Source organism: Hemicordylus capensis, chromosome 15, assembly GCF_027244095.1.
Source record: "Hemicordylus capensis ecotype Gifberg chromosome 15, rHemCap1.1.pri, whole genome shotgun sequence".
NCBI lineage: Eukaryota > Metazoa > Chordata > Lepidosauria > Squamata > Cordylidae > Hemicordylus > Hemicordylus capensis.
Genome location: NC_069671.1, coordinates 9113118 through 9137453, shown reverse-complemented (window position 1 = coordinate 9137453; position 24336 = coordinate 9113118). Strand labels below are relative to the sequence as shown.

The 24336-nt window shown below is 46.0% G+C and overlaps 1 protein-coding gene across 6 annotated transcripts in view; it reads left to right on the top strand.

The window, feature by feature from the left end:
* The window catches only part of SFSWAP (splicing factor SWAP), a 113650-nt gene that overhangs the window by 7172 nt on the left and 82142 nt on the right, over positions 1–24336 (top strand). For all 6 annotated transcript variants that reach the window (XM_053279757.1, XM_053279756.1, XM_053279758.1 and 3 more), the window contains 5 exons: positions 504–638; positions 5436–5524; positions 10062–10287; positions 12274–12380; positions 14264–14399. In XM_053279757.1, coding sequence (XP_053135732.1) covers positions 504–638; positions 5436–5524; positions 10062–10287; positions 12274–12380; positions 14264–14399 — 693 coding nt within the window. The remainder of the gene's footprint in view (positions 1–503; positions 639–5435; positions 5525–10061; positions 10288–12273; positions 12381–14263; positions 14400–24336) is intronic.

Here is a 24336-nt window from a genome sequence, read left to right as displayed (position 1 = left end):
ATTTAAATTAAATTTGTTCCCACTCATTTTATACTCACTCTTTCTGATATTATTTTGACAGTACCCAGTGGATTCGAAAGACAGGCGTCTTTGCGTATCTGAGAGGACCTCAGGATAGTTTTTATGTAGAGCCACAGACATTGCCCATGTTTTGAGGGCAGGCTGAGCACTGAGACACTTTTAACTGTCCTTCCTTAACAGTATTGTATCAACGCAAGTTCATCTCTTTGTCTTTGCTTTAAGTGCCACGATTAACTTTTAAAGACACTTATCTCAGCAGGAGAAACATGATCGTCCCCAAAGCACATGCCTTCTGCCCCCCTCTTGGGTTTTTCAGTAACTTGTTGGCAGAAGTCTCAGTGACCACAGATGAGCCATGGGTGGTGAACTTGCTGTCATGTTTGTGCTTGACTGTTAGGTTTAAACCATTAACATACATTTTTAAAAAGCCCTGTAATTAAACTGGGTTCACTGTCTAACTGAATGTTGCATTTTTCTTCAAGAGGAAGAATATAAGAGGCTGAGCGAAGCTTTGGCGGAAGACGGGACCTATAATGCAGTGGGTTTCACGTACAGTAGTGATTATTATGATCCTTCTGAGCCTACTGAGGAAGAGGAACAGCCTTCGAAAGCAAAAGGTAAGTTGTTTGGGGGAGAAAGGACCAGACATAGTACCCTCTAGCCGAGGACATGAACTGTCAGAGCATAGAGCTGAAATGCTTGCGTTTAAAAGGTCCCAAGTTCATTCCCTGGCAGCATGAGTCTGAGGACTAGTCCAAGTTACTGGACGACACAGTGAGCTAGTTAACACGGGATCCAAACAACGACAAATATTTATATACTGCTTTTCAACAAAAGTTTTCCAAGTGACTTACATAGAAAAATACCAAGCAAACAACTAAGATGGCTCCCTGTCACTGAAGGGCTCACAATCTAGAAGGAAACATGATAGACACCAGCAGCAGTCACTGGAGGTACTGTGCTGGGGGTGGAGAGGGCCAGTTACTCAGTTTCAGGAGCAAGCTTTAATAATTTGGCTCTTTGCCACCAGTTACTCTGGCAGGCCACTGTGGGCCTGATCCAGCAGGGCTGTTCTTATGTACTCTCCCCCTGCTAAATAAGAGAATCACCGTGTTAAAAGGTGATTTTGCCAGTGATTTGGCAACTTGGACTAGTCTTCAGATGCATGAATTGGAGTTGAATGAACACGTTGCTCTTCTGCATAAGTGGTCGCAGTTTTGCATACCAGCTGCATAAAGGAAGTATTAGGACTGTGCTTTGGGATGTCCCGTGCCGAATAATGTGCACCACAGTGCCAAATAATGGGCATACCACACAGAACTCTGTGCTGCCCCAGTAACAGCTGGGAAGGCATGCAGGGGTCACTGGGAGGTGTAGTCTTTTCTTGGGAGCTTGAAAGGACTACAGCTCCCAGCACTCCCTGTGCACCTTCCCAGCCATCCCTGGAGCAGTCCAGGGCTCTGTTTCCCTTAAAGGGGGGTGTCCCCCAGCAGAGGAACCGTACAGTGACTGCTGGGCGTGGCCACTTCCACAAGGTTCCACAGCGGTGGTGTGCATTATTTCGCTTTGGATGTTCCAAAACACAAATGAAGATATTGGTTTGGATTCTTTCAGTAAAAAGCTCTTGGACTGTGGAGATGTCTCGCGCTTGCAGGGCACGTTTGTCATTGTGGTACTCAGTGTGTTTAGATAGTATTTTGCTGTTCTTGCAGGCTGCCTCCTCTCTCCCTCATTACAAAAGTAAAATAACCGGTGGCCACTTTGCAGACAGTTTGGGGCTGAGTTTTTCAGCCCCTGGAAATAGACATTGGTCAAGTCTCCAGCTTTAAGTCTTCAAGTGTCGGCATTAGCTTTGTCCAGGAGGAAAGAAGAACTGCAGTTGCCTAATGCTGCCTAATTGCTTCACTCCTGGACACATCAGGGAGAGGATGCTTCTGGGAAGGGCTTGTTCTCTGCCCCATCATTCAGGCAACCAGAACTGCCACTGAGGTTGGCAAAAGAGGAACATAGGAAGCTGCCATATTCTGAGTCAGACCATTGGTTCTTCGAGCTCAGTATTGTCTACACCAGGGATTCTCAGCCTTGGGTCCCTAGATGTTATTGGACTTCGACTCCCATAATCCCCAACCAAAGGCCACCGTGGCTGGGGATTATGGGAATTGAAGTCCAATAACATCTGGGGACCCAGTGCTGAGAATCCTTGGTCTACACCAGGCCTGCTCAACTTCGGCCCTCCTGCAGATGTTGGCCTACAATTCCCATAATCCCTGGCTATTGGCTGCTGTGGCTGAGAATTATGGGAGTTGTAGTCCAAAAAGAGCTGGGGGGGCCTAAGTTGAGCAGGCCTGGTCTACACAGACTGGCAGCAGCTTCTCCAAGGTTGCAGGCAGGAGTCTCTCTCAGCCCAGTCTTGGAGATGCCAGGAAGGGAACTTGGAAGGAACCTAGATGCTCTGCCCACAGCGGCTCCATCCCCTAAGGGGAATATCTGGCAGTGCTCACAGGAGAGCAAGCCGCTTCCTGTGAGGACTGCTTTCAAGCCAGTGGGAGCCTCCAGAGTGATAGTTGAAGGGGGAGAGTCTGTGGCTTGTTCTGGGATGGAAGGTCAACACTTGCAAGCCTGGTCCTGCTGAAACTGGAAAGCCAAATTATTAAAGCTTGCTCCTGAAACCGAAAGCCCATGTGCATAGGTTCGAGAGTCACTTTGAAGACCTAAAAGTGGGGAAAGTGGGATATACAATTGTTAAATAGAAGTCAATTTAGAAATGTGCAGCTTTCCTCCAAGCTCCTAATAACTGATACGCACATTTCCCCCACCTGCATTAAAACTGGAGGCATTATTTATTCTGTATAATGAAGTCAACCCACACAGCCACTTCCTTGGTTTGGGAGTGCCTCCTGACTGGAAAGAAGCCAGACCAGGACAGTGATTCGGGCAGAGATCCAACAGCCAGCCCTCTCTGCGACCACAGCTCTGCACTGTCTCATTCAGAGTGCAAAGGCGATAGTAGTGTCACCCAGCCCCAGCGAGAGGCTGTGGGGAGGCCCTAACACTGAGCCTTCCAGGGGCCATCTTCCTTTGTGTGTGTGGGGATATTTTGGAGTTCCGGGGAGCCTTTAATTCCGTGCAACATGCTAAAATGAAGTGACACACAGTTTGGGAATGACTGGTTTGGAGAATCTCTGATGTATAATTAACAAAGTTCTCCTAGTTAATGACGATCGAGACAGTTGACGTAGTTTCTTAGGCAGCCAAGTCTGTCCAGATCCTCCTTGAGAGCAGCAAGTCACAATTTCAAAGGCTGACGTGATAGTGGGTGGCTCCTACAATTGACTTTTCCCTCCCCTTTAGTAACTCCTTGAGAAACTCAATATGCGTTTAACATTTAGTAATACTTCGGCTCACTGTTGCATCTAATCCAGTGTTCCCTCTAAGAGAGATTCCCAGATGTTGTTGACCACAACGCCCAGAATCCCCACCTGCAATGGCTTTTGTTTGGGGATTCTGGGAGTTGTAGTCAACAACCTCTGGGAATCCCTGTTAGAGGGAATACTGGAGACAACCTGTTTAGCATTATTGTAATTGGGGTTAAGGCCCGTGTTTCCTCTGAGGCACACACCAGTTTTTGGGTGTCTGCTCAGTTAAATTTAGATCCCACTCAGGTTGAATCTGGAAGGCCCTACTCTGAATGCAGGTGCGCGCACACTGGCTTGATACTGCCGCCCAGAACAAAACTCATTCCACACACAGATGAATAAAATTAGAGCACACTGGTTAAGGCTCTGGGAATTTGTAAGGGGGACATATGCTTTTGAGAGATGGGGCCATTATGCCTGTTCTGGCTCTCTGTGGTTGCCAGAAACATACTTGATATTGGGAGTCTTCAGGGCACACAGAAAAGCAAGTGAAAGCAAGCAAAGGTTTGATTTATTTTGCTTTTAAAAGACATAGAATCAAACAGCAAAACTTAATATGACAAACCTCGATTCATCAGTCTATCCAAACGCTAATATTGTCTGTGGTAGGAAAACAACCATAATTTTTGTGATTAAAGAATAAAATCTGACCAAATTACATAAGTAGTATTATTTTTAGTCTGGTTTGAACGGGACTGAATAATATGGGTTGGCTTTTTTGAGATTAGCCACAGTGGGGAAACAACCTGCCTAGAGAGCAGGAGGCTGTTGGTTTGGATCCCCACTGGTGTGTTTCCCAGAATATGGGAAACACCTATATTGGGCAGCAGTGGTATAGGAAGGTACTGAAAGGCATCATTTCATTCTGAGCAGGAGAAGGCAATGGTAAACCCCTCCTGTATTCTACCAAGAAAACCACAGGGCTCTGTGGGCGCCAGGAGTCGACACCAACTTGACGGCACAACCTTTCCTTTCCTTTTTCTGAGATTGCAATATGCCATAGGTTCTTGTACCATATCAATCAACATGGTTTAATTTTTCCAATGTTGACTATAGCTAACCTGGCAGCAGTTACCATGTACACCATTTTTTTGATGTCACATCTGTATTGACCCCAGAAAATACATATACTAATGCTAGTTGGCGGGGCATAATCCCATTTTCTGCTTTGTAATCCTGCACATCTCCATGAATGCCTCTGTCCAAAGGGATGAGACCCTAGGACAGGTCCACCAAAGATGAAAATAGGTTCCCTTCATCCCACAACCACTCCAGCAAAGTGGAGAGCAGTCTTTTTGGATGTGTGCTATTTTTACTGGGGTTAGGTAACATCTATGGAAAACTCTGAGAAAGTTCTCCTTCATTTGGGCTGAAGAGGAAGTAGCTGGCTTCCATTTCCATATGTTCATCCACTCCTGATCTTTGATTTCCTGTTGGAAGTGATTTTTCCAAGAAAGATAAAACCATTCAGGCCGATGATTCATTTCTTCTTCTTAGTTGGTTCTATTCACCTGAACCACATATCCAGGCATGTCACTTTATTGGCACTTGTATGGAACACCTGTAACAAATGCAGGCTTTGTTGTGATGGTTTAATTGCTCTGCAATACAAAGAGGTATAATTTCCTTTTTTGTAAAGTGGTCTGTATTCTCTGGTGGTCGGGTTGAGAGCTTAATTACAACCTAGGAAACGGAGCCCTGAAACAATCTATACAGCAGATTATCATCTGCATATGTAGATTTCTAATTAGATCTGTGCTGTAGCTGTTTGGTGTGAGTCATGTTTTGCGAGAGTTTTTGCTGGGGCTTTTTTGGCTGAGGCAGGATAACGAAAACTATTAAACAAAATTGATGCTTATTAAATAGCATAAAAATAGGTGGCGAGAGAATTTGACTGTCAGAATATGTTAAGGTTATTTATTGTACGGTTTATTGTTGGCTTGGTTTAGATTGCAAGATGACTTCTGTATTATAGTATATAATCTTCTCAATTTATAGTTGCTTCAACCAAGTTGGAAAATGTAGAAGAAAATGAAGAACCTTTTATTGCCCCTGTGGGACTGAATGTACCGTCTGATGTAGAACTGGTAAGTGTTCTTCATAATTCAATATGTCATATCCGTGTCACTTTAAAAATCGTGTTTAGATTTTAGTTTTTCCTGGGTTGTGAAGCTCTACCTAGGCAGTCCATTCTAAAAATCAGTTTAAAAAGCCATAGCAACTTCCTGTGAACTCTGTTGTCTAAATCCTTGGTACTGAATATTTGGTTTTAATTGAAATGGGCAGACTCGATGTCTAGCACAGTGATTCCAGTGCTCTGGGATATGCTAATGTGCTAGGAGAGAACTTACTAATATACCACAAGAAATTAAGATAATTAATTGCTCCACTGAGCCCAGACTATCTAAAGAAGAAGATGCTTGCTGCTTCTCTGTATGATAGACTGCTTTCACCTTGTTTCCTTCCAGTAGGTGGGCCCTTGGAAGTGGGTCATTCTGCTGCACCTCTGTATTGGATGCGCTTGGATTAGTCAGTCATTCCCAACACAGAGACCCAGCAGAATTGCCTGCATGTCATAAAGTCCCTGCTCTGGCCTTGCCTCCTTCCAGGCAGGAGGCATGTTTGGAGCAGTAGGTGGCATCCAGGTTAATGTTTACATGTGGGAAAACATTCCAATTTAATTGAGGAAAAGAGCCCTCTGCTTGAGAAACATTGGCTCTAACATAACAGCTATATAACTGAAAACTCTGTAAAGGCTGCATTTTGAGGTATTTCAGATTCCAGCGAAGGATTTTGCAAAGCAGGTTCTTTGCGAGTATAATTCTGTAATGAAAAGTTTTGTTAACCTGCTGTGAGGTGGCTCCCTTAGCAGTATGAAACTGCTTAACAGTGTGGGATGGATTAACAACTTGGTGGTGGAATCTTAATTGAAAGAATGCTTTGGTTTTTCGAAAAGGTTCAAAACCCTCCTGTGTACAAGGTTCTGTGGTTTTAACAGAGCGCAGGTCTTGGCATGAAGTGGTTCGGGATGTGCATGAACTGGTTTGGCAGTCCTTTTCCGGACCGGTCTGAAGGTCTGACGTTCGAACTGGTTCGGGGTGGGGGGTTACCTTTAAGGACCAAGAAGGGTGCCTTTAACCCCTCTTAACTTTAACCTTAACGCTGCTGCCAAAACTGCTGGCGCGGGGCTGCTGCATACCTCCTTACAGCCCTGGTCAGTGTTAAGTGGCTGCTGCACATGTCGGCCACTTCCGGCACAAGGCTGATCGGGACTGCAAAGAGGTACGCGGCAGTCCTGCGCTAGTGGTTTTGGCGCCAGCGCCAGTGTGGGGAAACGCGGCGTGGAGAGTAAGGGCATCCTCCCGCAGCTGCCGAACCGTGCGAACACCGGTTCGTGCACATCCCTAGGAGTGGTTTTGTGTTCAGCCAATAGGAGTTGACCGTTTAATACTGATAAGAGCAGCTGTGCTGAGTTGTGTTCTGCAAATGTTATATTGCTATAAGTTATTTGTAGTGGCTGACAGCCAGACTAGATTGTGAGCCCTTTGGGGACAGAGCCCTTTGGGAATTCTTGTTGAAAAGCAGTATATAAATATTTGTCATCTTTGTAATGCTGTATGCGTTGAAAAACATTCCACATGCGCAGTAAGGGAGGGGTGGCTTCTGCCCCCCAGCCCTCGGGTATATTTTCAGGCGTGGGCTGTAAAGGAAGAGATCAGCAAAACTCATCCCTTGCTGCTTGTGCTCATGAAGTGTGTCAACAGGTTAGGGCTGTAGCTCAGAGGAAGAGTATCTGTTTTGCATGCAGAAGGTCCCGGGTTCAATCCCTGGCAGCATCTGCTGGGAGGGACTCCTGTACAGTGTTCCCTCTAACAGGGATTCCCAGATGATGTTGACTACAACTTCCAGAATCCCCAGCTGCAATGGCATCTGAGGAGAGGAGTCTTGTCCCCTTAGCTAAGCAGGGTCTGCCCTGGTTGCATATGAATGGGACACTTGATGTGTGAGCTCTGTAAGATATTCCCCTCAGGGAATTTTCTGGGAAGAGCAGAAGGTTGCAAGTTCCCTCCCTGGCAGCATCTCCAAGATAGGGCTGAGAGAGATTCCTGCCTGCAACCTTGGAGAAGCCGCTGCCAGTCTGGGTAGTCAATACTGAGCTAGGTGGACCAATGGTCTTTGACTCAGTATATGGCAGCTTCCTATGCTCCTGTTAGAGGGAACACTGCTCCTGTATTGACGATAAGGCCATAGCTCAGTGGTAGGGTATCTGCTTTGCATGCAGGAGGTCCCAAGTTCAATCCCCGGCATCTCCAGGTAGGGCTGGAAGAAACTCCTGTGTTGAAGATAAGGTTATAGCTCAGTGGAAAGAGTGTCTGCTTTGCATGCGGGAGGGACTCCTGCCTGGAACCTTGGAGAGCTGCCACCAGTCAGAGTAGTCAGTACTGAACTAGACAGACCAGTGGTCTGACTCAGTCAAACACAGCTTGCGGTGTTCCTAATACCTCCAGTCAGTGAGATGCTCCAGGTGCCCATGAGGAGACCCTGGGGTAAGCCAGCTGCAGGCTTCTTCCTCCTTTCGCAGCCGCCTAACACACGGGGCGTTTGGCTCTAGACCGTTACCCTACCCACCATTCTTAGCATAACACCGTTTCTCATTTCTCACTTCAGTAAGGCCAGCCTTCATAGCTATCCCTGTACGATCAGCTGTAATGTCTTCCTGTCAATATCAAAATTATTTACTGCGGTGTTTTCACTCAGTCTTGTCACGAAAGTGGGGCATGCATCACAGAAATGTGCTGAAGATCTTTTCAGCCACTACAAATGTCCTTCATTCAGATTGTGCGGATGCCTGAATCCATAGACCTCCCCCCCACCCCCCGTTCCTTAAATATTGTGTTCCTGCTGCTTTTTAAAATAGCCACACAATTGGAGAGATGCTGAGTTGTTATGTAAGAAGCTGTTGATTTGAAATCTGCTGCTCTCTTTGCACAAGAAATCATACAGTACTCAGTTTACTGGCTGGCTTAAGTTGCAATGCGTCTTTTTAGAACTTCTAACTTAAATATATATACATGCATGTGATGCCATTAAGGAACACTGAGCCAACCAAGTGAAAAATTAAACAAAAGCAGTGAGCAGTGTCCTTCACTAAAGCTCCTAACTTGGGCCCTGGCAAACTTTCTTTGGGTCTAGGGTTAAGCCCATAAATTGAGTATCCGGACAGTGGACACTTGGCAAAATTACAGACATAGACAGACATTGTGAAGGGGAAGCGTAAAAGGGCGTCTCTTTATCCCCTTTGCAAGTAACGTTCTTAGAAAAGAAACAGGGCTGAGGACAAATAAAGATTTTATTAAACAATTCTGCCTCTCTATAGCCTAGTCTAGGCACTACAGTTAAATTTCTAGGCACCTTGGCTCCCTGGCACCTGGGATTCATCAGGCTCTATCCTAAGTGGCATGTTGCTCGAGCCATTTTGGTTTTGAGATGGCCGGGTTGGCACAGCCTATAGGAGCGTGGTTGTGCTTTTTGGCATCAGTCCAAAGAGGACCTAGTGGATAGATGCAATATGCCTTCTATTTCTGTGCATGACAGGGAGAGAGGGAAATCTGCTCTGAAATGGATTTCATGTTCATAAATCCCGCTCACCAGAAGTAACAGCCTTGCCGGCTTCTGTGAGAAACTAGCTTTGCCCGTATTGGAAAAGAATAGTAGCTGACGTAGGGATATAGGAGGCAGCCTTATACGGAGTCAAACCTTTGGTCCATCTAGCTCAGTATTGTCTATGCTGACTGGCAGCAGCTCTTGAAGGCTGTAGACAGGAGTCTCTCCTGGCCTTACTGGGAGATACTGCCAAGGTTTAGACCTTGCACCGTCTGCATGCAAAGCAACTGCTCCACCACTGAGCTGTGGCCCCATCCCCAAGATGGACCATGTGTGCGGTATAATACACATACGCTTTGAAGGTTGTATAGCTTACTAGTGTGTCATCTTGTTTGTAAGTCAAGGAGTAAGTCTAGTGTCATCTTGTTTGTAAACCTTATATTAGTCTCCCCTAGCGATGTGCACTCTTGGGAGGTGAGGTGGGGTGTGTCCTTTAAGGGGCAGGGAGGGTGCCCTAACCTGCCCCACCATTCTCCCCCCCCCGGCCAGTGCTGTCCCCAAAAGCATTGGTGCGGGGCTGCAGCATACCTCCCTGTAGCCCCGGTCAGCGTCGTACCGGAAGTGGCCGGTGTATGCGCGTCGGGAAGTGGTTGGTATATGATGTTGGCTGGGGCTGCAGGGAGGTACGCTTCGGACCCACACCAATGCTTTTGGGGAGAGCACTGGCAGGGGGGAAGTGGTGAGCCAGGTAAGGGCACCCTCCCTACCCCTTAAAGGGGGTTCGAACCGGCTTGATTGCCAGCATTCCGAACCGGTTCGGCGCTCCAGTAAAGGCGCACTGAACCGGTTAGTGCACATCCCTAGTATCTCTTCCCCCCCCCTTCCCCCTTTTTTATTCTGGACTGTGATACCCTCAAGTAGCGGAGCATCTTCCCGTGCTCTTTTGGAGCTCAGTAGGGAAATGTTCATGGGGCGAATTGTGGAGGAGGCTGACAGAAGTCTCTTTGCTCTTGACCACAGCCGCCGACTGCCAAAATGCATGCCATCATAGAGCGGACTGCAAATTTTGTCTGCAAGCAGGGGGCCCAGTTTGAGATCATGCTGAAAGCAAAGCAGGCTCGGAATTCCCAGTTCGACTTCCTGCGCTTCGACCACTACCTCAACCCTTACTACAAGTTTATTCAGAAAGCAATGAAGGAAGGGCGATACGCCGCGCCTTCGGAAAAGAAAAAGGAGGAGGAAAAAGGTGAGTGGATGTTTTGAAATGGTGTTGGCTGCTTGGCAGCGATAGACTTCAGTATTTCTGTCTAGATCCTCCTCGCATCTGACAGCTGAGAGAGCTGTCCTCTAATTGCTCTTTCAATTTGTGCATTATTACCAAAGGCTATGTAGCTTCCTGGCAGATGATGATGCGGCGTTTAAAATATGTGAGAACGGTGGGCTCCCAGGGCATTGCCTACCTTCCATCGATATTTAGCAAAGTTATTTTCTAAATCTCTTTGAAAAGGCCTAAAGTGAAAAATTGCAATCTTCACCTTTTTGATGTGGCTCCCTGGAAGGAGTAAGAAGGCTGGCTTTGAGAAGACGCTCTGCTTGGCCTTCCTGGCGGGGGACATTGACTTGTACATGCTTTTCATGTCACTGGAATGACTGAACACAAACATTTCATATGGAGATGTTGAGAATACAAATGAGTGCTGTGCATTAATTTTGCACCGGTGCCAAACTAGGACTCTTTCTAGGAAGAGAATTAGCTATGCAAAAAGTACGACACGTGCCCATTTTGCCCATTTTGTGTTGGTGTTAGTCTGGAGTAAAGCCTCCACCGTTTTTGTGAAGGGTTGCTAGTGGTTTACGAGATAACAATATTTACACATCTTACAAGGGAGATAAACTTAGCTCTCATTGATGCTATGGAAGATGACCCTCTTCGGGTGGAACCGCATCTGGCTTCATTCAGTTTTGCGATGCTCTCCTTTTTGAAAACTGACATTGGGCTTGACTTGGCTCTCCAGCAGCTCCCATAGCACTTCTGGGGCTTTGTTCATCCTCTCCGTTTTGTGATTTGGGCATCTGTTCCCAGGGGTGAAGAAATGTTGGCTCAGTTTATCAGCCACACAAAATGTTTTACTCATCGAGCGATGTTGGTACATTGCTCATCAGGACTTTGTTGACTTGTCGTGCATCATTTTTCGCTCATCACAGACTAGTAGACTAGTGGATTTCAGCAGCCCTGTCTATTCCCATGGATCGGACTGTGCCTTTTATGTGGTTTTCAAAATATGTTTAAAATATGTGATCAATGCTGAAAAATATCTAATTTGTTTTGTTAATTCTTTTAAAATTTTATAATAAATTTCTAGTTCTTACTCATCAGTTAGTCTTCTGTTGGTTTGGATCCTCTGGGGGCTTCTTACAATGCTTTTGGATCCCTTCAATTTCCTCTTGCTTTTTTCCTGACTTGGGATAAGGTAGCTTCATATGTTTCTTGCTCACATCAAAATGCTCATCCAAATACTGCCACAACTTGACCACATTTCTTTCAATGGAATGGGCACTTGGATACAAACTTATACTGTACTTGCCTGAATCCAAGTCTAGGGTTTTTTTTCCAAGTTTTTTGATGTCAGAAATCAAGGTTTTCAGAAATCTTAAGGGTCTGTCTTAAATTCAGAGTCCTAAATTACACCCCTAATTTTTTTCTAAGGGGCTTGTCTTAAACTCAGAGTTTACTTGTATTTGGGTAAATACAGTGCCACAAATGCAGTGTAGCCTTCCTTCATAGGGCAATTGTTCCAACCACTCAATCATTTTCTGCACCTTCTGCCAACTTGAACTTGACTTTTAGAAAATCTGTCTCTCCTTTTACGTGTAGAACTTGCTTAAATGGAGGCTGATTTTCAGCACCTTCTAGGATGCCAAAAGAGACATTACAATACAGTCATGGCAGTTTTAAATTTAAGCTTATTGTGTATAAGTCTTCCAATTCCCACTTTGGAAAGACTGTGCAGGAATGAAAGGCTTTGCACAATAAGCTTAAATTAAAAACAGTCATTACGGTGTGTTTAGTGCATATTTTGGCATTCTGAACGCTCCCAAAATAGGGGGTGTGTATTTTGATTCCGGTATTAATCCCATGGCTAAATGGTGCATTTGTTTAAAGTTAAAAGATTCTGGAAGATTCAATGCCCTGCTGCCGAGGATAAAACATAACCATGTTGTTCTTTTATAGATTCAGATGATGCTGACGAAGATGACGACGATGATGACGGAGATAACTACCTTCATCCGAGCCTCTTTGCATCCAAAAAGCGGAGCAGGCTTGAAGAGCTGATGAAGGTATTTATTCACATACAACTAGCTGTCACAGCTATATATCTTGAGGTTTCTAAGAGGATCATCTCAGATCTCTTCTGGGCTCCAAAGAGTTCCTTTGTATATTATGGCATGAATTAATTATTTCAGAAGGCCTCCGTTATTTAAAGAAGCCTCATCCACTCACTCGTCTACCCCAGAGCAGTCAGTAGTAGGCATGTGCACGAATCATGATTCGGAACATATCCCCTGCACCTTTAAAATGGAGGAGAGCAGGTGCATACCTGCTCCTCCGCCACCACTTCTTGAATCGTGGCGCTCCAGCCAGCTGTCTTCGTGCACTCTCCCCCAAATGCCCATATTCAACGCCAGCACGCACATGGCTTCCATGCGCGTGCAGCAGCGGCCATTTGTGTGGTCAGCATGATTACACCTGCTCTTCTCCATTTTAAAGATGCAGGGAGTGCGTTGGGAGTCATGCTTCGAATTGCGATTCGTGAACATTCTCAGTCAGCAGAGTAGATGCAGCCAGGTAGGTAGGAGGCCTCCCGCCTCCCAGGAGTCAGCCCAGCCCCTGAGCTTCCCTCCTGGTCACAAACTGGGCTGGGCGAGACCATGTGTGCAGGTGTCCCAGAGGCATCTGGTGGACCACTGTGGGGAACAGGATGCTAGAGTAGATGGGCCTTGGGCCTGATCCCGCTGGGCTGTTCTTATGTTCCTATGTTCCGGGTCACCGCTCCTGCAGTTTTAGGCTGGCCAGGTACTGGCCTCTCTCTCTCTCTCCCCCCCAATCTTTCCTGCCACATAGTCTTGGAAAGGTTAGGAAGTGAAAACTAGTTTGGAAGCAGGCTGAAAGGTTTGGCACAATCCCCAAAGGCAGTATTTTCTCAGAGGAATCTGGCCCATTTCTGAATAAGTTTGCAAACATCAAGCACACTTCATTGATAAGGTAAATAAGCTAACCACCTTCCTTACCTCTCTTAAGTATTGAATGCATAGCAAAACCCTTGCTTCCCTACAGATGTCCTTGGCCACCCCTTTGGCCCCCCAAACCCATTCTAGAGTCACCTTCATTTGAGTGGCAGTTCCTTCCTCCCCCATACCATGACACAAACTGGGATCCAAACCTAGATAGTAGATGCTTTGGTAAGGATGGGAGGGTACGGCATGCGTTCTCAAGGTTTGGAGATGTTGCCTAGAGCCCGGCTCTCACTGAGGTTCCAGGATCTGAACCAGCCCTTAGAGTGCTTGATGGGGAGCAGGCGCTTCATTTTCCAGGGTTTTCTCCACCTAAATCATAGCACAGGTGGACCTCATTATCTGCAGGGCTTCCGTTCCCACAGATTACTGTGGGTAATGAAACCGCAGATAAGGAGTAATTGAGCCTATGGGAATGTGGGGTTTAGGTTCCCTGACTAAAAAAACACACACACTGAAAAAAACATCAAAACGGGTGAAATAAAGTGCCCTGAAGTGCTCCACGAGTCTCCTGGCATCCAGAAATGCCCCCCAAAAGTCCAATATGCCCCCCAAATTACATATCTCCCCTCCCTTTGTGTTTTTCTGAAATGAGCCACAAAATGGCTCCTGTGGACAAAATGGTGGCCAGAAGTACCCTCCGCAGTCACTTCTGGTCCTCGAGGAACCGCGGATACACGGGTTCTAATTATGTTTCATATCTGCAGATTTTGAAATTGGGTGTCAATTAGACACCCGTGAATGCATGAAACCGGGATTATATAATCCGCATATAACTAGTTTCCCCTGTATTCCCAACTCTGCAGACCATTCTGAAGGCAACACAAAGTACATAAACTGCCCTGTAACCTCTTTGTACACACAGGTCATAAATAAATTGAGGTGTGTGACGGACCCATTCTGAAACTCTAACATCTCTTTCCCTGCAGCCTCTCAAGGTGGTGGATCCTGACCACCCACTGGCGGTACTCGTCCGCAAGGCACAGGCAGACAATAATCTAGCTTCTTCTCAAGCCTCAGAGAGAGCAGCTGTTCAAGCCTCACAAATAGAATATCCTTCGGATTGTAAGTACATTGTGATAAGAGGATTAAACATACGTGAGAAGCTTCTTTTTTATGTATTAACGGGAGCTGGGAGAAGCATTGGTGTTAATCACTAAATACTAGGAATTGTGTAACTTCTCAGGGGTGTTGTACGTTTGCTCGGGTTTTCCTTCGTGTGTCGAACCAAACTTTTGCTGGAACTAGAACCGATGTTTGTAAAAGTAAGGAACACTTTTTAAAAAAATATTTGTCATCTGCTGTTCAAAGCCACATATCAATGGCCTCTTTCTGTTTCCAGCAGGGACTTGGACACCCAGTACTAGTGAGATCAAACCTCCAGATACTTTTTTTGATGCTAGCTTTAGAGATACTAGTTACTTACCCTGGGAATATCTGATCAGGGAGGTTCAAAGCAACTTAGGTGTTTGATCTGTAATAAAAAAGTACACCAATATCTAGCAAGCAGTGAGTGCAGCCACCGTTAATGACGTGATCAGTGACAGACAGAACATTTCATATGACATTAGATGGAATTAAAAGTGTAGTTTTGAGGCATGAAAGAAGGTTGCTGGCTCTGAGTTTTGCAACTATCTTTCTTGAGTGAATGCTCTCCTTTTCCATGCACATATTTGTGCAAAGATAACCTAAGGCAGTGTTTCCAAAAGTGGGTGTCTGGGGCAGATTTTTGTCAATTTAAATGGTAGGCCCTTTCACTCTAAAAGATGTGTGTCTTCTGTCAGCTCCCACCAAAATCGACAGGAATCTCATTGTAGCTTCTCAGTATCCCATTTGATCTTGCGTTTTGCTGTCTTTAGGCTTTCTAAGGGGGAGAAGTTGTAGCTGAGTGGTAGATCATTTGTTCTGCATGTAGCCTCTGGTTCAGTTCCTGGCAGCATCTCCGTTTAGGGCTGGGCAAGTCTCCTGCCTGAAACCCTGGAGAGCTAGACAGTCCAGTGGTCTGACTCTATCTAAAGTAGCCTCACATGTTCGCACCTTTCAGGGATTTCTCCCCACACATCAGCCATAGTGCAGGTTGCATTAATCAACCCAGGTACATGCTCCGTCCCTCAAGATGATGTCACGGTTCATATATTGTGGAGGAGAGTGGAATCAGTGCTAGACTTCACTCAAAAGGATGTAGAGTGCAGTGGGCCCTCTAAGAGGGATTCCCAACCCAGATGTTGTTGACTGCAACGTCCAGAATCCCCAGCTGCAGTGGCTTTTGCTTGGGGATTCTGGGAGTTGTAGTCAACATCATCTGGGAATCCCAGTTAGAGGGCACACTGGTAGAGTGGTGTGTATCCAGTAAGGTAAAGGTAAAGTGTGCCGTTGTGTCCATTCCGACTCCTGGCGCCCACAGAGCCCTGTGGTTGTCTTTGGTAGAATACAGGAGGGGTTTCCCATTGCCTCCTCTTCTGCAGTATGAGATGATGCCTTTCAGCATCTTCCTAGATCGCTGCTGCCTGATATAGTACTCATGCTTTTGCCATTCCCTGCTGTGATGATTAATGGAGGCTTGGAATGGAAGTTGGCAAGACTGAGACATACCTCTGGTCTTGCCACGCGGAGGCTGGATGGGAGAAGCGTCCTCCAAGTCAGGCCCCAAGACAGCCAGGCTGGTCGTCTTGTGACGGACGGTCATTGGAATGCCAGTGCAGCTCCTTGAATCTAGTTTCATGCGCACTATAGAAATGCGAAACTGCTAGACCATTTCAGAACCACACTTCTGTCCATCCTTGCAAGTGCGTTCCTGGTCTGTAACCAGAGAGCAAAATGTGTGGCTGTTCTGAACAGTCGGGGTGCCGATTCCAGCGGCTTATCCGTTCCAGTTCTGCATGCCTTGGCCGACTGTTCCTGCAGGAAGGGAGAGTTTAGTCAGAGGATGTTTGTTTGTTTGTTTGTTTGTTTGTTTGTTTGTTTGTTAGTATTATGATGATTATTATTATTTACGTGCATGAGGATGTTGTTTTGTGCACATGGGTCCTTCAGGTGTCTGCAGTTGGAAATTTGGGGTTTCTCTGATAAAGCAGACATGCTTTATTGCTGGAAATCAGCAATAATCAGCTAGAAAGGCTTCAGTGCGACGATTCTGAAGTTAGCCCCCTAATGTCAACAGGACAATTTCAGAGTGATTTGAAGAGTGCAAGCTCAGCATACATGCTGCTGATTCTAATTACGCAGTCCATACAAAGAAGGGAGGAGAGCTAGTCAGAAGGGAGGACAGCTGGTCTTGTGGTAGCGAGCATGGATTGTCCCCCTTGCTAAGCAGGGTCCACCCTGGTTTGCACTTGAATGGGAGACTACATGTGAACACTGTAAGATATTCTCCTTAGGGGGTGGGGCCGCTCAGCAAAGAGCACCTGCATATTTGCATGCAGAAGGTTCCACGTTCCCACCCTGGCATCTCCTGATAGGACTGAGAGAGACTCCTGCCTGCATCCTTGAAGAAGCTGCTGCCAGTCTGTGTAGACCATCCTGAGCTGACTCAGTAGAAGGCAGCTAGCTTCCTATGTTCTTGTGAATTGTTTTGCAAATAATTTGGCAGACTGTTAAGTTTATCATATTAAAACCAAGAGTTTCGGACTTTGATAGGAGGACGCCCAGTTTATGCCTCCCCTTTCTCCCAAAAATCTTGGGATTAAAAAAAAGAAGAAGAATTGGGAATTGAGGGCTGTAATTTCTTAAATCTTACCGACATATTATTCAAGTCACAATGCACCAAGAGCCACATGCCCAACCAAGGGGGCTCTTGGCGTGTGTTCTCAGATAGCAACTCTCCACGTCACATGGCAAACTACAGCTGAGCTTGAGGGAAATCTCACCTTGGGCATACTTACGGCATCCGGGCTATTGAGGGAGGTCAGTAACCCTGGTAGGTGCATGGAGCCCTTTGGTGCACCAGTATGATCCCTGGACGCTGCTTGGGTCGCAACCTTGTGTTATTTGCTTTAAAAAAAGGAATAATTTGAGACACTTGGGATGCCAAGTATTGATGCCAAACGTCAGCTTGTAGAATATATTCACAGCCCCATTCATATTCCATCAGCAGAACGGAGTACTCTCAGTGAAGCTTCCCCAAAGTAAAGATGAGATGGGTTCATTAAAATACGCAAGAGCTTGGTCAGTTGGTGGGAAGAAAGCATAATCTCAGAGCTGCCTTCAGGCCTGATCGTTTTGGGAGATCAGTAGTTCTGTGTGTGATCTCTCTCTCTCTCTCTCTCTCTCTCTCTCTCTCTCTCTCTCTCTCTCTCTCTCTCTCTCTCTCTCTCTCACACACACACACACACACACACACACACACACACACACACACACACACAGCTACAAAACGTCTTTGGAAGTGTGTGTTTTCAGACCTGTATGAAGTGCTAATATAAGCAAGTTGAGGGGTTTCGCAGCAAAAAGAGACAGGGCGGGGGAAGTCTGCTAGGATTGTATGGTGCGATATACAGGCACATGTTTTGATATTCACGGCGCCTTTCTCTGGCTCAGAAGTAACCGTTTTAGCAGTTCAGTAAATAATACTTCCAGACAAGCTTGCAGAAGCTACAGTCTGACAAGATAACCTTGGAAAATTGATAAATCAATTGAAGAAATGGTTGCCGCCGATATTTCAAGACAAATGGAAAAATTCAGTTGGTTTTTTAAAAAGGAAAAGGTTGACCTACTATTCTGTATCAAGCTGGTCACTGACCGCAATAAAGTGATTTGATTTGATTTGAGGTTAACCTACATGTCTGTCTCTTTCTCTCTCATTCATTCATATATTCATATATATATATATATATATAAAATATCCATGAGACAGTTTCTCCAGACCATTAACAAAATTGCTGCAATTTGCAGTGAATGGTAAAATCCACATGGGCTTTGGAAAAGGCCGGATTGGCGCCATTTCATTCGATTACAGGGGATACTTTGAATAATTCCTTGCAGCAGCGGCCAATTTTCTATCTGCATATGGCATTGTGACCTCTGCTTGCAGCTACAAGAGAATTAAGTGTAGTATATTGTAATTTGTGCCTAATGTGATGCATTCGCTATGTTCAAGAAAGAACTTCCCGCAATGTGTGGGCTTCTTATTGGATGTATGGAGCGGCGGTCTGTTTCCATTTCTGCCTTTTATCCGCCTCTAGTCTCTGCCAACATTTGGGGCTGAGCCCAAAGACAGGTTGCTTACTTGCAGTCATGTTTATTGTAAGTGTGTACTTAAAAAAAAAACAAAAAAAAAAAACTAGCAAGTGACACATTGGTAACCTTAAGTGGCGCAGCGGGGAAATGCTTGACTAACAAGCAGAGGGTTACCGGTTCGAATCCCCGCTGGTACTATATCGGGCAGCAGCAATATAGGAAGATGCTGAAAGGCATCATCTCAGACTGTGCAGGAGATGGCAATGGGAAACCCCTCCTATGTTCTACCAAAGAAAACCACAGGGCTCTGTGGGTGCCAGGAGTCGAAATTGACTTGACAGCACATTTTATCTTTTAAGTGACACACTAACCAGCAAGATTCTGTGGGGATGTAAAGTACAAATAGGTTGCTAGGCAAAAGTATGGATGATAGTTACAGAACTGGTTTGCTCTTTCCTTTTTGTGGGCTTCCATTACATTAGCTCCATCGCTGTTGCACCAAATAATGCTAAAAGGCTTCCTGAATTGACTGATGCATTATACTGACTGCTTACAACTCAATCCTGGATATTTTTGAAGTAGTATTTGTACACATGAGGCTACCTTATCCCGAGTCAGTAGCTCCGTACTGCATACGTTTACTGGCAGCAGCTCTCCAGAGTTTCAGGCAGAATCTTTCCCAGTCATACCTGGAGATGCTGCCAGGGATTGAACTTGAGACCTTTTATGTGCAAAGCAGATGCTCCGCTGTTGAGTTACGATGCCTCCCCAATTTTGTCTTCAGTGTTCTGGGCCAGTTTATTTGTGTTTCCGAATCAAACCTTTATTGAGCGTGTCACCTCACCTAAAATGTCTGTATGTATTTAAAGTTGTTCAGAGATGGGCCTGTTGCTCAGTGAAAGGGCATCTGCTTTGCACACTGCAGGTCTCGGGTTCGGTCCCTGACATCTCCAGGTAGGGCTGGGAGAGATTCCTACCTGAAACCTTGGAGAATTGCTGCCAGGCAGAGTAGACTCTACTGAGCTAGATGGACCCAGTATAGGGCAACTTCCTATGTTCAGAGGATCTCTTTGCTCCTGAACTAACAAGAAAATTCATGTTGGTGACAAAGGAGCACTTTGGGTCTGTGCAAGTGTTTTGGACTAGAACATCTTCTGCACGTATTAAACTTTGCAGAATCCAGCTGCCAAGTGTCTTCTTGCATGCTGGTTGTTCAGCAATAAGCTTAAATAGCCATAATCAGTCAATAATGGACGTTTGTGTTTCACGTTTTGAGATCAGAGCACTAAACTCTTGCTGCATCCCCCTGGAGTCTTATCCTTTTTAAGACAACCATTTTTCTTTCAAGCTAAGGATGCATCCCTCTCTCTCTCTTTTGGGGATGGTTGTCTTGTTTTCACTGAGAAACGACCGTTTCAGATAATATGCAGGAAGACTGGCTTGCATTTATAGCCTTCTTGGAAGATTACTGTGACCATGTTATGCCTGTCTTTTCCGCAGTCCCAGACTGAATGGCACAGACATTTATTGCGTATTAAATATTAAAGTGAGTTAAAGGCCAAATGAATGAAGGTCGTAATGCTAATCACCAAATAGTTGTCTTAATAAGTGATTCCTCCATCATTTTGCCTAGACCTAATTTTCTTAGTTATGCTAATTTCCTACAGCGTTGATAAAAAAAAATCCCTGAAGACTTAGTAAAATGAGAATGGTAGTTTGAAGACAGCATGAGAAAATGTAGCCTAATCACTACAAAGCATAGATCTCAATTTCACTGTGCCATTCTGCAATGTAGGGAATTCAAGCTTTATTGATTTGGGGCGGGGGGGGGTAATCTTTTTGTGTCTGTGAATGTCTGGTTTTCAGCTTTTTTGGAAAAGGAAACCGAGAGAGGCATGGGAACCTAGTATGTCTGGGCAGAATATGTCCGGGCACACCCGTAGAGCTCGTGTGGTTTAGTGGTTAGAGTACTGGACTAGGACTGGGGAGACCTGAGTTCAAATCCTCATTCAGCCATGTAACTTACTGGGTGACTCTGGGCAAGGCACTTCTCTCTCTCTCCCTCTCAGCCTAGCCTACCTTACATGGTTGTTGTGAGGATAAACATCACTATGTGCATTGTTCTGGGCTCCTTGGAGGAAGAGCAGGGTGTGTGTGTATGAGTGTATGTAAAACTTTGGCCCTCCTGCTGATGTTGGACTACAACTCCCATCATCCTTCACTATTGGCCACTGTGTCTGGGGATGATGAGAGTTGTAGTCCCCAAACAGCTGGAGGGCCGAAGTTGTGCAGCCCAGCATTAGAGAGTGTCCTGGACCACTGAAGCGATGACTAGGCCCCCACTTTTCCTTTTGTTTTTGAGCATTCACTCTTCCCAACCTCCATTCTTCTGAGTTTCTTTCTTGCAACTGTGAGGACTAAACTCTTTAAAAAGATGCCATCTAAGGAGCATCGGAAGCTGCCTTATACCAAGTCGGAGCATTGGTCCATCTAGCTCAGTGTTGTCTACACTGACTGGCAGCTGCTCTCCAAGGTTTGAAGCAGGAGTCTTTCCCAGCCCAACCTGGAGATGCTGCCGGAGATTGAACCTGGGACTGATTCCCAGAATTCTCAACTTTACATGCAATGCCGGTTTTATTAGAAATCATCCAAACTTCCATGCCCCTTCAGAGCAGATATTCTTTATTCCATTTGGCTGAGAAATCATCATCATTATTATTTATTCAATTTCTGTACCGCCCTTCCAAAAATTGGGTTTACACAGAGAATGAATGAATGATTGAATGAATAAGATGGGTCCCTGTCCCCAAAGAGATCACAATCTAAAAAGCAACATCAGATAGACACCAGCAAGAGTCACTGAAGGCATGCTGTGCTGGGGGTGGAGAGGGCCAGTTACTCTCCCCCTGCTAAATAAAGAGAATTGCCACGTTAAAAAGGTGCCTCTTTGCCAAGTTAGCACTCAGCAAAAGAAGGTCAAATTATTCCTCCCAAGGAAAGTTGCAAAAATCCTTGTCGTTGGATAGGAACCTGCCTATCTGAACCCTGCCGGGCCTCATTGCATAATTCAGTCTACAGCTTGCCCTCTCTGCGAAAACTTCAGATGCAATCTAATCTGACTCCATCAGCACTAGACGATAAATTAACCATGCAAATGGTCTCTTATCCATTTTTAATATCACCATGCCTCTGTTTATGGAGTCTTACATATTCAGCAGCGTGCACAAGATGGTTTGCAGTATCCGGCACGCCTCTCGCAGCCCGTTCTCAGAACACTTGCGTTTGGTTTATAAGTCAGGGGAAGACCTGAAAGTGGCCTCTTGGCCTTGGTGGCCCTTTGTAGGCAATGTAGCTAGTGCAGACAATAGTGTCATTTGCCGTTAGAATTCTTGTTGCCATTAGAATTTGAAGAAAGAGTATATCTGTATAACTGGACTCCATAAAGCCTACGAATAGCTGGATTATCTATTGTTACTGTCGGAGCTGTATGTATATACAGTCATCCCTCCCCAACCGTGCGGGTTCCGTTCCGGGAAAATCTCGTGGTTGGAGAGCAATGGAAATATATTGGAAACAGTGGATTAGGGCAATTGTGGTCGCGAAAAGTTATCTTAGAGAGCACCTTCTTCTGCACGATCCTCACTGCATGTCAAGGTCATCTGAGGAGCTCAGTCTTCAGTTACCACCAACACGGCTGGTGGCGACTCAGAGGCGGGCCTTCTGTGTCGCTGCTCCTGGGCTGTGGAATGCACTCCCGGCAGAAATCCGTAATCTGAGTTTGTTATTGGCCTTCAGGAGAGCTCTTAAGACCTATCTGTTTGGCCTGGCCTTCCAGGGTTTTTTAACAGTTTTTAAACCGTAAAGGTTCGGCCTGGTTTTCCAGGGTTTTACGAAATGTTTTGATTGTTTTATTAATGGTGTTGGTATTCATTGTTTACACAGACAGGTGTTATTGACTGGTTTGCTTTATCCAGACATCGAGTCCTTCCCAAGGACCTGGGATGGTTGAATTTTATTATCAATGTTGCTGCTGCTGTTGTTGTTGTTATTATTATTATTATTTATTACATTTATAAACCGCCCCATCCAGAGGCTCTGGGCGGTGTACAACAACTTCTGAAAGACACAAAAACACACAATTGAAAACATAGTGCTGAAAACAATATAAAAATGTTGTTTTTACAGTTTTGGATTGTAATAGTTAATTGAAGCAGGGTTCCTTCTAACAGGGATTCCCAGATGTTGTTGACGACAACTCCCATCGTCCCCAAGCAAAAGCCATTGCAGCTGAGGATTCTGGGAGTTGTACTCAACAACATCTGGGAACCCCTGTTCGAGGGAACATTGCCCCCAACCCCCAGAAAGCACCCCCGAAAATCACGGGGAAAACCCACCCACCCCCTCCCATCCCCATTACCAGGAAATCTGGCCAAACGGTGGATACTCGGGTCGCGGTTGGCGAGACCTATCACCATTTCCCAGTCGCGGAGACTCAAAACGGTGATTGGGAAACCTGTGGTTGGCATGGAATGACTGTATTTCTGTGGTCAGCAACCACAAATGGACTGAACTGAACGGACAGTAGTGAGCTGGATGGACCAGTGGTCTGGATTGGCATAAGGCCGCTTTGTATGCTCCTTCCTAGAAGCCCATTTACCTCCCCCCCCTCCCATGCGCTCTCCTCCGCCCTCTTTTCTTCTTTTTTTTTAAAGTAGGGAAACCCAGGAACATAGGAAGCTGCTTTATACTGAGTCAGGCCATTGGTCCATCTAGCTCAGTATAGTCGGCAGTGACACCAGGGCTGCTCAGCTTTGGCCCTCCTCCAGATGTTGGCCTACAACTCCCATCCATCCCTGGCTCTTGGCCACTGTGGCTGGGGATTATGGGAGTTGGAGTCTAAAAACAGCGAAATTGAGCCAGCGTGGTCTACGCCAGGGATTCTTAACGTTGGGTCCCCAGATGTTATTGGACTTCAACTCCCATAATCCCCAGTCCCAGTGGCCTTTGGTTGGGGATTATGGGATTTGAAGTCCAATAACATCTGGGGACCCAACGCTGAGAATCCCTGGTCTACACTGACTGGCCACGGCTCTCCGGTGTTTCAGGCAGGAGTCTTTCCTAGCCCTAACTGGAGATGCTGGCAGGGATGGAAGCTGGGGCCTTCTGCAGGCAAAGCAGATGCTCTGCCACTTAACTATGGCTTTTCGGGGTTTTGGACAGTAGTCCCCCCCCCCCCCCCGGTCTTCGCTGGAGATGCCTTCTGCATGCAAAGTAAATGAGGTACCACTGAGCTCTGACCCCATCCCTTTCTTCTCGCTCCATAAAGAGGCTAGGCCAACCCCTAGTGCATTTTCTGAGGCAGGGATCACGGAGGAACATAGACCTCAGAGAGCTCCAAAGGGGAAAGAGAGAGAATGTAGGAAGCTGCCTATACCATTGGTCCATCTAGCTCAGTATTGTCTACACCAGGGGTTCTCAAAGTTGGGTCTCCCGATGATATTGGACTTCAACTCCCACAGTCCCCAGCCCCAGTGGCCTTTGGTTGAGGATTATGGGAGTTGAAGTCCAGTAACATCTGGGGACCCAACGTTGAGAATCCCTGGTCTACACTGACTAGAAGGGGCTCTTTCCCAGGAGTCTTTCAGGCAGGAGGCCCTCCCAGTGCTATCTGGAGACGCTGCCAGGGACTGAACCTGGGACCCTCTCCATACAACGCAGACGCTCTGCCACTGAGCGGCAGCCCCATGCCCGGGTGGTGATGGTGTGCCTTTCTGATGCCCCAAGAATCCGCTGCCTGGGAAACTGCCTCGCCTCGTCGCCTCATGGA